The 13,509-nt window shown below is 37.6% G+C and overlaps 1 protein-coding gene across 2 annotated transcripts in view; it reads left to right on the forward strand.

Moving 5' to 3' along the window:
- ANO4 (anoctamin 4) overlaps window positions 1-13,509 on the forward strand; it is a 475,191-nt gene that overhangs the window by 344,358 nt on the left and 117,324 nt on the right. For both annotated transcript variants that reach the window (XM_007503277.3, XM_007503279.3), the window contains one exon: window positions 10,056-10,162. In XM_007503277.3, the coding sequence (XP_007503339.1) occupies window positions 10,056-10,162 (107 nt within the window). The remainder of the gene's footprint in view (window positions 1-10,055; window positions 10,163-13,509) is intronic.

The following is a 13,509-nucleotide window of genomic DNA, read 5'->3' on the forward strand; positions in this document are numbered from 1 at the left end:
GGCGCATTTGCTTGTGTTTCCTCTTCTATCTCCTCTGTATTTTTTATTTTTGCTCCATAAAATGTGTCCAAAGTCACCCCCTTCTTCTTGTTTTTCTTGGAATATGGGGGCTTTTGTGCTTCTGTGGAGTTTGCCATCTCTATCTGAGTGGGGAGGACTAGCTTTTCTTATCTCTGTCTAGTGTTCAGAGGTCCGTTCTATGCAGTTGTTGTTCTGTCTTCCCAGGGAATCCAGGAATTGTTGGTGTTTCCCTGTTACTACCCTCCTCAGTTCCCTCCCTATGCTTCTCTGTTGCCTTATTTCCATGCTCTGAGCCTGGCTCGGCCCTTTCCTCGGGGTGTTTGTTTCTCTGCCTTAGCTGGTCAGGAGAGCCAGCACTCTGAGGGGGGAGGGGCCATGACTTCCCAGAGCTCTGAGGGCTCCCGATAAGATTAATTTTCTTTGGGTTGAACTGAGTATGCTTTGAGGCAGGGACCTTGAGACTTGGATGGAAGGATCCAGCCAGGGGGCTGCAGGCTCCCCCATCTCTTTCTGTTTCCCTGCTGTCCTGGTGCCCCCTTGACTGGGTCAGGTTGTTTTCAGAATGTGGCTTTCAGAATAGCTGGCTCCCGAGGCCCTTTTGCCAGCCCTGAGGGTTACTGTTGTTTCAGAGGACCCTGTTCTCTGAGGGGGGAGGGGCCCTGGCTTCCTGGAGCTCTGAGGTCTGGTGATAGGATTAACCTCAGACTGAGTATGCCCTGAGGCAGGGACCTTAGGTGAGACTCAGATGGAAGGATCTGGTCAGGGGGTTACAGGCTCCTCCTGTCTCTCTCTGTTTCCCTGCTGTCTGGGTGCTCCCACGACTGGGTCAGGTTGTTTTCAGGAAGCGGCCTTCAGGATAGCTGGCCCTGAGGTTCTGAAGTTCCCTCTGCTGCCTCGGACTCAGTGCTCTGGGTTGGAGGAATGGGTCCTGGGACCTTCCTTCTGCCTGTCCCTTAGATCTGAGTGATCTCGTGTTCTGGCTTTTGGGGTGGGTCATACCTTTTGATCCAGGTCCAGGTCCAGGAGGAGGATGCCCAGGGTCTATGCTATTGTTCGTTTTGAATTTCAGTGTCCTAGGAGCATATAGTTTGAGTTCGGTAGGAAAGGGTTTCCGGAGATCTGAACTTTAGCTTTCTCTAAGCCGCCATCTTGACCAGAAGCCTCACCTTGCCTCTATTGATCCATCTTTTCCATTAGAATAGCATTAGTGATTTTGCCAAATGCTTTGCTAGAATCCATGTAAAATCTACAGTATCTCCTTGATTGGTATCTACCAGTGTTATATTCCTTTCTAAAAAAATTATGTTAGTCTGGTATTATCTATTCTTGATGAAGCCATACTTATCTGTTGTGATCAATGATTTCTTTTATAGATATTCACAAATCACCCCGATCTTTGGTGAGCATTATAGTGAAGTTCACTGGCCAAAAGTGTGTACAGATTCCATTCACTTCCCAAAAAATTATTGGGTAGGGGATCAGGGAGATGGCAGTCCTGTTTTCGACAATCTCTTAAATATCAGCTATCATATCTGCTGATTTTCTCACTACTCTGGGGAAGGAGTTCTTAACTTTTTATGTGTCATTCATGGCTCCTTTGGGCAGTCTGATGAAGCCTGTGGACATCATCTCTAAATAATATTCTTAAATACATAAAATAAAATATGTAGGATTACAGAGAAAGCCATTCATATTGGAATATGGATGTTAAAATATATAAAAAATATGGGGATCCCAAGTTAAGAATCCCAGCCTCATGTATAGTACATCTAGAACGTGTGAGTTGAATATATAAAGGGCAGCTATTTCTCATTATCTTGGTTGTTATCTCCCTATTAATTATTTTGTGCTATACTTCCCAGCCTAAAAATCATTCCCTTTGGCAAAGACAACAGGAGCAAGATAGAACTTGAGCCCCTCTTCCTCCTCTCCAATACCTATTATTCCATTTACCCCATTCAGAATTTCAAGATCATGTTGGAGAAGTCTAAAAGAAATTGTTGTTCCTGGCTTTCCTGTCCAGAATCAGCTCTCCTGACATTATTCTCAGAATATCTGCAACAATTTTTTATTTATTCTCTTTTCTCTATCCTTGCTTCCACTTTTTGATAACATCTTTGGAAAATCTAAGTGGATTGGGGAGTTTTTCTTGCCTCCACATTTCATTTATTTTAATATATATTTAATACATTTGTGTGGTTTTGTTTTTATGTCACCTATATTTTCCTCTTGGATTCTTTCTCTTTCTGTCTGTAAAAGCTATCCCTTACAGCAAATCTTAAAAAAAGAAAAAATTAAAACATTCAACAAAATCAATCAATACATTGAAAGTAATCTGACATCATTTGTAAAGTTCCGCAGTAATGAATCCCTCCAAATGTCCTGCTATCTCTTCCTTATAACCACATTTGTTCTCTGTAATTTTTGCAACACTGAATTCATTATCAAGAATTTTTCACATCTTCTAATCAGTAGAAGATTAGGCCATGATATTGTACCCTTTAAAATCTGTTCTCTTAAAATCTAGGGTACATTGTAGACTATAACCAGCTTTCCTCTTCTCCACCAGACATTCCAAGACAGAATGGTTCCTAAGTCCCCATTATTTCTGTCAACAACCCATTCCTCCATATTGCTGAGAATCAGTTCCATCATATGAGTTTGTCTCCAGTTCTACTAGCCATTGGAACTTTAAATTATCACTAGTGCAAGTCAAGAATGCATTGACTATTCTGCTTTAATAAGAGCATCCAGATGTGCATGGCTACTTAAAATTTCCCTGTCATAATATTTTCATGGCTCCTAGCTGTGGGTATGATCCTTTGTTCTCAAATTCTATTGCATCTTTCTGTTTAAGGCATCTATCTATACACAGGAGTGAGACTCAGATGGAAACAGAACCCTGTAGGTGTACATTGATTTAGAGAGCTACAAAGAAACATTATATTTGTTATCTTATTTATTTTATTATACTTTTTCCAATTTCATTTTAATCTGTTTAGAGCTACATTAGAGAGTTTTATGGGTTCCATATGACCAGTGGGCTGTGAATTTGATATCTCTAGTCTAGGGTGATGACCTGATGACAATATCACTTTTTAAAAAAAATCCATACAGTTTTAGGACCTCTTTATTAGGTTTTTCAAAACTCCAAGCAAGTACTGTATTTTAAAAATAAATCCTGGAGACAGCTGGGTGACTCAGTGAATTGAGAGCCAGGCCTAGAGATTGGAGGTCCTAGTTTTAAATCTGGCCTCAGACACTTCCCAGCTATGTGACCTTGAACAAGTCACTTGATCCTCATTGCCTAACTGGAACCACTCTTCTGCCTTAGAACCAAAGATCAGTATTGAATCCAAGACAGAAGGTAAGGGTTTGAGAGAGAGAGAGAGTGAGAGTGAGAGAGAGAGAGAGAGAGAGAGAGAGAGAGAGAGAGAGAGAGAGAGAGAGAGAGAGAGAGAGAGATGTTAGATTTAAAATATTTTTGAGCATTAAATAGTTGTAGATAAGAGAGTGGGAGCCATAAAATGTGATAATTAAAATGTTTGGGAGCAAGGGAAATATATAACAATTATGACCGCTGAAATATGTTTTCTACTGTGTCTTGGTTTTATATAAATATAAGATGGTTGCCAGGGAATATATTCCCAATTTATGAATATGCCCAAGCCAACTGTGTTTCATAGAGAAATTTAATTTATAATACACTGATTAATCAATAGAAAAAGAGAGAAAGTAAGAAAGGAATAAGAATGAAAGGTCTCAAGCCAATAAGGCCTAGACCTCAGTCCTAAGAGATAAATCAGTCAGTTGGTTTTATCACTCACCCAAGATCTCTCTAGGCAAGGCTTCTCATGCCAACCTCAGGCTCCACCTTCAAGAGAGCCTCCTTTCAAGAAATGTTTCCAGAGAATTCTCCTCCTGACTCCTCCTGAGTTCTCCTTCCACAGCCTCCTTCAAGACCTCTCTAGGAGCTTTCCCTCCAGGACCTCTCTCCTCTCAGACCTCCTTCAGAGCATCAACCTCCTTCAGAGCATCCACTTCTTCAGAGCATCAACCTCCCCTCAGTTCTCACATCTACCAATCACTGTTGATGTCTCCCCTGTGCCAATGGTGGGTCTAGCTTAACCCAGGACTGCCCAGAGGTCTCTCCCCTTTGCACATGTCTGTTGAAGGTCATATTCTCAAATAATTAAATCTTGATCTTTGCTGCAGCCCTTCCTAAATCCTGTTACTCTGAGTAGGGAGATTGTAGTTTCCAAGACCTGGTTCTGTCATTCCAAGTATCTCTATTGTATCAATTCTAAAATCAATCATGACTCAAAGAACTTCCTGTTCTATGCTTAAGCATAGGTCAAAGCCCTTTCCATTGTTTAGCAAAAGGTTTCTGTCCTAAAGTAGTCTTAAGTAGGGAAGAGAAGGATCCTCCAATGACAAGGAGTTTCATATTCCAATAGAGTTCTTACTATCAGTAGGAAATTTTTTTCAAGTATGAAATTTCTCAATGGGGAATTTTCCAACATTCATAAGTCTAAGAAATTTTAAGGTTTACAGAGGGAGAGAGGCAGAGAGAGAGAGAGAGAGAGAGAGAGAGAGAGAGAGAGAGAGAGAGAGAGAGAGAGAGAGAGAGAGAGAGAGAGAGAAATACTTATTCAGTATGTTCCCTCTCTGATTGGAGCTTTTTACAGATACCAAACCTTAACTCTTTTTGTTTCCCCAAATGATCCTGTGATGAATCCTGTTGCACTTGAATAAGGTACACTCTTCAAGAGATAATGTGATGCTAGTGAGGTGCAGAAGGCCATGGGTTTAAATTAATCAGGAAGATCTGAGTTTAAATGTCACCTTGGATGCTTACTGGCTGTCTGACTCTGGGCAATTCACTTCACTGCTTCCTGCCTCAGTTTCCTCACCTCTAAAATGAGAATAACACTAGCACCTACCTCCCAAAATTGTTGTGAAAATCAAATGCCATATTAGTAAAGTGCTTTGCAAATTTTAAAATGCTATATAAATGCTAGCTGTTGTAGTTTTTGTTTTTCTTCTATGTTAGCCATCCTTTGTAAGTTTATGCTTTGACTTCTAAGGTCACAGTTTTTATTGACAGTTCCTTAATGGATTTTCTTGTTTTTTAGACTGTATGCTTTCAGTGCTGTAATTTTCCTTCCTCTTTACAGCAGGAGTTTTAACCCTTTTCTCTGTCACGGACCCCTTGGGCATTCCAGTAAAGCCTAAGGACCCCTTATCAGAATGATGTTTTTAAATATATAAAATAAAATACAAAGTTTTAAAAAGGGAACCAATTATGAGTTATCAAATATAACAGAAAATTCAAGTTCACAAATCCCAGGTGAAGAACCCTGCAGGGTCTACTCCACAGCTTCATTGGTATTTGTAGTCAATTACTTCCTCTCCTCTTCCTTTACAGTTTAAAGTAATTTCTATTAGGTTTGCAAGATTCCAGGCAAGTACCATAATTTAAAAGTAAGTCCATCCTATTCCATCCCTCGTTGGACCCTTTCTTTGACACCAACTTCTTAACTATCCCTGTTTCCCAAATTTGCATTTGTCATCTAAAACCTGCCTTTCACTGACCTCACTGATGGAAGTGTTTTTTGGGCTCCTAAAGCAGGGAACGTGTTTATTTGTTTTCTATTTCAATGTAATTGGTAACTAAGAAATCTTATATTTTTTATTGTATGCATTAAAAACAGTTTTTCTGAGAAAGGATATATAGGCTTCACAAGTCCAGCCAAGGCATTCATGATATCAGTGAGGTTAAGAATCTCTGCCCTAAGATAACTGGCTTTTTTCCTTTTACCCAAGACTTTATACTCTTTCCCAAAGTTTCTTAGGTTCACTCTTAAAGTATCACTTGTCCTCTGGTGTTTATTTCCCTGAATCAGGTAATAGTTATATGATTTTACAAGTCTTAGGATCTTTTCCATCTTGAAGTTTACATCGAAGTTTGTCTTTCCTCATTAGGAAGGGAGGAGAGAATTTGCTAGCTATAAAGTAAGGAAGTAAATAAGAGCATTTCTATCCCCTAGAAGGGTAAGAAAATCACCTTCCCAGGTGGAACCTGGAGTGGAATTGGGTTCAAGAGATTGGGTACTGAGGTAGGTAAAAGACTGTCTGGGCTCTGCCTCATTATGGAGGACTCACATAGGCAAATTGCCCATCCACCCTCCCAGCCCCAGCATTAACTCCTCTGTTTGAAACAGATTAGATGCTGCTCTGTGTATGCATAGAGACAGGGTGGTACAGTTGTAAAATCTTTACACTTTGGGTTTTTAAAGTCTATGTTCAAGTTCTAGCTCTAATACAATCTTCCTAACCATAAATAAGTTACCACACTCCATCAAGACTCAGTTTTTCCAACTGTAAAATGGAGTAATTCTTTATCATTCTTTGGAAGTCATTTGTAAACTATTTATAGACATTTACATGAACTTGTGTTCTCAACAATTCAAGATTTCTCATTAGTGATACAGATCACACCCTATCCATACTTTCCCAACCTGTGCAATTCTTACCTTTTTCCTCTCCATCATTTGCTATGAGGTCCATCCAGTGTGATAGAGACCTTCCTTAACTTTCTTTCTTTTTTTTAAACCTTTAGCTTCCATCTTGCAATCAATACTGTGTATTGGTTCCAAGGCAGAATAGTGGTAAGGGCTAGGCAGTGGGGGTCAAGTGACTTGCCCAGGGTCACACAGTTAGGAAGTATCTGGGGCCAGATTTGAACCCAGGACCTCCTATCTCCAGGCCTGGATCTCAATCCACTGAGCCACCCAACTGCACCCCCTTCCTTCACTTTCTCCAGAAGTCACCAGGGTATCATGGAGCTCTGCGTATGTCCATATGTCATCCTTTGCTCTTGACATATGACTACTCCATCTTCTCTTCCTGTCATACCATTGCTTGATGACAACCCAACTCCTGTCTTCCTTTGTAGCTCCTCTTTAGTTGTACATTTCATCTTGATTATACCCACTCTACCTCCCTTTGCCATCTATGTGTCACTCATATTTCATTTTTCATAAATAATAGAATTGGAAAGGTGAGATGTTGTTTTCCAAGAGGGCATAATATCATCAAAGGAGCTTTACAGTTTCCTCAGAGCAACTTTGCCCACTCTCCTACCCTTGTTCACTTCTATAAACAGCTCATTTTCCATCAATACTATCTGGCTCAGATATAGGTACTCTTGGGTAAGCTCTATGGGTTGTCTGCTCCTCTTGAAATCTGAATCATAAACATTTTTCATCCACTTGATGTTTCCTCTATAGAGAGGCAGGCTAAAGTCCTTTGAGATTTCTCTATGACCTTCTGAGCCTCTATAGCAGAATTGGGACTCTGAGGTCTCTATGTCTAGATCTATGGTCCTGTGATCTGAATGCCAGTCCCAATTCTTTTCCAGGATAGGTATTGCATTTTTATGTCTCTTCCCCCTGATCTGGCACAGAGTAGATGCTTCATTCACATTCACTTGATTGATACTCAGGAATGATTAATAATCAAAATTCAGAAATGGTGATGTCAGGAGAACATTTCCTCTATTTATCACTCTTATTTAATAGCCTTCAATACAGCCATTCTCTGATTTAGCCAGGCAAATTCCTATTTTCTTTTCCTCAGTTTCTGTCTCAATTCTAAGCCTTCCACCATCCTTGAATGTGTTGCTCAAACTACAGTCCCTCTTCTAATTCATCAAAATCTCTTTCTCCCATTGTTTGTACAGTAAACTCAGAACCAGTCACAGGGGCTGTCACCGAGTAGGTATTGAATATAGACTTGGTCATTCAATTGAGAACAAACATAGGTTGATCTTAAATAACCAGATCCAATACCTAGAATCTTCCTTGAGCAACAAAACTGTACTTCTAATTGGATTCCTCAATTTAGGATCAAAATCTAGAGTCAGAAAGGAACTTAGAAGTCATCTGGTCCAACTCTTTCATTTTATACATGAGGAAACTGAGCCCCAGTGAATTAGATCACACAATATCCCATAGGTTAGTAAGCATCAGAATCAGGATTTGAACCCATGTCCACTGACTCTGCAGTCAATGCTTTTCCCTCTGCACCATAGATCTCCAGTTTTCTCCAGTTTTTGACCACTGTGACTATCAAATTAAATATTATTTATGTTTTTAGTTAGCAAGCATTTGTTTGCTCTTTTTACTACCATTTGTTTCCAAGGGAAAAAGAAAAGAAAAACAAAACCCTTGTGATCAGTACTAAGCTAAAAAATTTCCCACATTGGTCATGAATAGAAGTATGCATCTCATTCTACACTTTGAGCCTGTCAGAAGAAAGGGAGCATTATTTAACATTGTTCTTCTAGAGTCATGGTTGGTAATGGCATTAGTAAGATGTCTTAAGCTTTTCAAAGTTGTTGGATTTTTCAAAAATCGTTGTGATAGCATAAATTATTATACTGATTCTGCTCATTTCCTTTGACATCATAAGTTCATACAAGCTTTCCCAGTACCACCAACTCCACTAAGGATATTCAAAGGCAGTATGAGTGAAACAGATTCCTTGCTGTTCCCAGCCTTCCTGGAGAGTCTAACTGGTCACATGGGTTACCAGGCAAATCTAGAGCTTTCACACTTTTGAAATATATATGCAAATCCTAGCACAGTTCCTGGCTCCTAGCCAGCAGTTGATAAATACTTACTTTATGATTTGTGGTTGGATTAGTGGAATTGCTTCCAAGGTCACTTTAACATTTTTAGTAACTCAGAGAAATGCCTTGGTCACCCACCCCAAATGTCCATCTCTCTGACAGAACAGACATTTCCTGAGTCTGAGGAAAAAATCTTGGAGAGAAACAGGACATTTTCTAAATTTATTCTCCACTCCATTTCCCAAAGCCTACATCATTCTCCTACTAAAAAAGTTCCTACTCTCTATCATTATTATTATTATTTTCTATTTTTTACAAAAAGTCCTTGCATCTAAAATGCTGGGAAATGTTTTCCCAAAACTTTCTGTTATTTTATTTTTATTTTTTTGGTTAGTTTTACTTAGTGTTTTGCTGGGAAATGAATGAAGCATTTTATTATTGTTTCTTTAGTTATCTAACATTTGAAATTAATGCCCAGGATTGTGAGGCTGAGAGATGAAGTGAGGAAAACTCTGAACTCAAAGTGTAGGCCCTGAGTTCAAATGCAAATACTGCTATATTTTACTTCTATGACTTTAGTAAAGTCATTTAACCTAATGGGGCTTCAGTTTCAGCATTTTCTGGTTGAAAATCTATGATTCTATGTTCCTAATGATGTGACTTCCTTTCTGAGCCTCAGTTTCCCTATCTGTAAAATGTGAGGGTTAAAGGAGATGATGTCTGAAATCCCTTCTATCTCCAGATCTATGACCCTCAATCTGGGGTATGTTTTTTTTTTGTTGTTGTTTTGTTTTGTTTTGTTTTTCTCAGAGTGTTTCTCAGTTTTAAATCAGGTTGGATCATGTCAACCTTTGTCTGTTCTCATATGAGTCAATCAAGCAGCAAACACTTATTAATTACCTGCTATGTGCTAGATAGATACTGTGATCTGTGCCAGGGTACACATAGAAAAATGAAATAGCCCATGCCCCCAAGGAGTATATTTTCTGACAATCAACCAAACAATAAACATTCAAGTGCCAGCCACTATAATAAGTTCTAGGGACCCAAAGAAAAATAAATTAAATACTACCTATCCCCCAAGGAATTTACTTTTGTTGGAGGTAACACATACATAGATCATCAGTCATTCAGTCAATATGCATATTAAGCACCTCCTGTTAGATATAAACTCCGATAAACAGTAAAAATGAAATAGAAAAACAAACGAAATAATCTCTTCCCTCAAAGAGTTATCCTTCTGCTAGAGGAGACAACAGTCACATATAAGTTTAACACATTTGAGTCAATGAAAAGTTTCTCCCATTTGGGTACAGCTCAACAACTCTGGAAGTCTTTATACCTTTGTCTCTAATTAATGCCATGCGCTTCTGTTCTTTTTTTATGTATGCATATATAGCTTCATCATTCACAACAAAGATACTTTCTTCAACAATGCCACAAGAAGTAGAATTGTGCATCATATTTTACAAAGAATTAAATATGAAGAAGGAAAAAATAAAATTGGTAAGTATTTCATCCAAATAACTTAAGCCTACATGGAATTGGAAAATGAACTTGGGAAATGCCCTAATTGACAAAGCTTGATCATGGAAAGGACTCATCTATGGATTATGATTTGTAATGTATTTCAAGTTATCTTCTTTTATACAATAATGTCTCATTTATCTGTGAAAGAAAAAGACTTTCTGAGCAAAGTCTGACTATATTTGGTGGGCAAACAAGTCAGATGACTGTAGATACTCCAATTGAATCTAAGATACTCATCGTTGACATTGACAGGTTTTTAAAGTTAAAAATAAAAGGAACTTATATAGTGTATGTGGGAAGACTGACAAGGGCTACTCTTGATGTAACAGGCAATCTACCAAATCCCATCCCTCATGAGCCCTCAGAGTGCCTCTGTAGCTTCTCACATGAATTAGTTTTATATAAAGTACATTATAAAATAGATTCACACCCCTAGGATTAACATAATCGATTTGGATTAGCATAGTAACACACACACTTAAAGTTATAACTCAAAGACTATCCTGGGACTATATTCTTGATCTGGTTAGATACACAGGCTCTTGCCTGGGGCTATATTCTTACTAGAATCAGATGGTTGCAAGGTATCAAACCAAAGGGATTGTTAAACTAATACAAATGAGAGGCTGCTTAATTAAATTTCCTTCTTACATCTGCCATTTCAGAAGAATGATCTATTCAATAATAGTAGTAGCAATAGTCAAAGTAGTAATAGCCCTAATTCTAGTATTAATTGTTACTTTGGCTGATGTTATAGTAGCATTAGTAGCTGATTCATAGGAGTATCTTCATATTTGCAAAGTACTTTGCATAGAATATTTCATCTGGCACTGACAACAAATGCTTGAAGATGATGTCATTATTATTTTCATCTTACAAATGAGAAAACTGAGGAACAACAGGTTTTATGGCTTGCTCAGAGTCGCATAGGTGATAAGTCATAAAACTATAGAATCATAGATTTAGAGCTAGAAGAGACCTTATAGTCAATCCTCCTCCTTATTTTACAGATGATGAATCTGAGCCTTTGAAAGATTAGGTGGCCTGCCCCACATTACACAGCTAATAAACATTGAATGATAATCAAGACAGCAGGAATTCAAATTTGGGTCTCTGAATCTAATTCAATGTTATTTCAAATACAACACACTGCCATACCTATCAAACTACCAAGAAACATTTTTATAGAATTAGAAAAAATTATAACAAAGTTCACTTGAAAAAATAAAAGATCAAGGATATCAAAGAAACTAATGAAAAGCAATGTGAAGGAAGGCGGCCTAGCAGTACCAGATCTTAAACTTCACTATAAAGCAGTGATGATCAAAACAATATGGTACCGGCTAGGGGATGGAAGGGTGTGTCAGTGGAATAGACTTAGGGTAGATGACCTCAGCAAGATAGAGATCCCAGTTTGGGGGACAAGAACCCATTATTTGACAAAAACTACTGAGGAAATTTGAAAATAGTATGGGAGATATCAGATTTAGATCAACATATTACACCCTCTTCCAAGATATATTCAAAATGGGTAAATGACTTAAATATAAAGAGGGAAATTAAAAGAAAATTAGATGAACATAGAATAGTATATCTGTCAGATATATGGGAAAGGAAAGAATTTAAGACTAAGCAAGAGACAGAGAATTAAAATTAAAAAAAATTTATAAAAACAAAACCAATGCAACCAAAATTAGAAGAGAAGCAACAAATTAAAGAAAAATCTTTATAACAAAAACCTCTGACCAAGGTCTAATTTCTCAAATTTATAAGGATCTAAGTCAATTGTACAAAAAATCAAGTCATTCCCCAATTGGTAAAGGGTCAAGATACATGAATAGGCAGTTTTCAGATAAAAAAAATCAGAACTATCAATAAGCCCATGATAAAGTATTCTAACTCTCTCATAGTTAGAGAAATGCAAATCAGAACAACTCTGAGGTACCTCTTCACACATAGCAGATGGGCCAATATGATAATAAAGGAAAATAATAAAATGCTGGAGGGGATGTGGCAAAGTCAGGACATTAATTCATTGCTGGTAGAGTTGTGAATTGATCCAGCCATTCTGAAAGGCAATTTGGAACTATGTCCAAAGGGTGCTAAAAGACTGTCTGCCCTTTGATCCAGCCATAGCACTGCTGGGTTTGTATCCCAAATAGATAATAAGAAAAAATGCATGTACAAAAATATTTATAGCTGTGCTCTTTATAGTGGGAAAAAATGGAAAATGAGGGGGTGTCCATTGATTGGGGAAATGGATGAAGAAATTGTGGTATCTGATGGTGATGTAATACTATTGTGCTGAAAGAAATGACAAACTGGAGGATTTCCATGTGAACTAGAAAGACTTCCAGGAATTGATGCACAGTGAAATAAATAGAACCAGGACAACATTGTACAGAGAAAGTGAAAAATTGTGGAACAATCAAATGTAATGGACTTCTTTACTAGTAGCAATGCAATGATCCTGGACAAACCAGAAGAACTTTTGAGAAAGCATGCTAATCACATCCAGGAAAAGAACTGTGAGAATAGAAACTCAGAAGAAAAATATATGATTCATCACATGGTTCAATGGGTTTATGATTGGGGATTTTGACTTTAAAAGATCACTCTATTGTAAATATTAATAATATGGAATTAGGTTTTGAACAGTGATACATGTATAATCCAGGGGAATTGCTTGTCAACTCTGGGAGGTAGGAAGGGTAGAGAGGAGGGAAAGAACATGAATCATGTAGCCATGGAAATATATTCTAAATAAATTAATTTTAAAAATTAAAAAAAAACCTATCCCCAAAAGGAAAAAAAAATCACACCATGATATCTTCTAAGTTTAAACTAACTTTTTTTCTATAATTATTTTAAAGAATTGGAATTTGCAACCTTTTCTCCATAATTCCCCACAAAAATTCCCAAGAAACATTCACAAAATCTTCACTAAAAAAACTTCAAATGTGCTCATAATTTGTGTGCATAGCAGTTGAATATGAATGAAAATTGCCAAATACTATCTAAATTTTGTTGGTTGATTTAATATCAAAATCTTTAAATATCCATTTTCCATATAAAATTTTCTCATTTAGTTCACTATTGCATTTTAATTTATGTCCGTCTTGTATGAAAAATCAAGGAATCATAAGAGTGGATTTAGAGCAAGAAGAGAACTTCTAGATCTCATAGACCAAATTCTCTATTTTATAGATGAAGAACTTGATGTCCCAAGAGTATATGTCTTTAAGTAGAAGGGCACTGAAGTCATAAGTGAAAGAATCTGGATTCAAACCTTGATTCTCTGACTCCAACCCAATAATGCTTTC

This window comes from Monodelphis domestica, chromosome 5 (assembly GCF_027887165.1).
Source record: "Monodelphis domestica isolate mMonDom1 chromosome 5, mMonDom1.pri, whole genome shotgun sequence".
NCBI classification, from domain to species: domain Eukaryota; kingdom Metazoa; phylum Chordata; class Mammalia; order Didelphimorphia; family Didelphidae; genus Monodelphis; species Monodelphis domestica.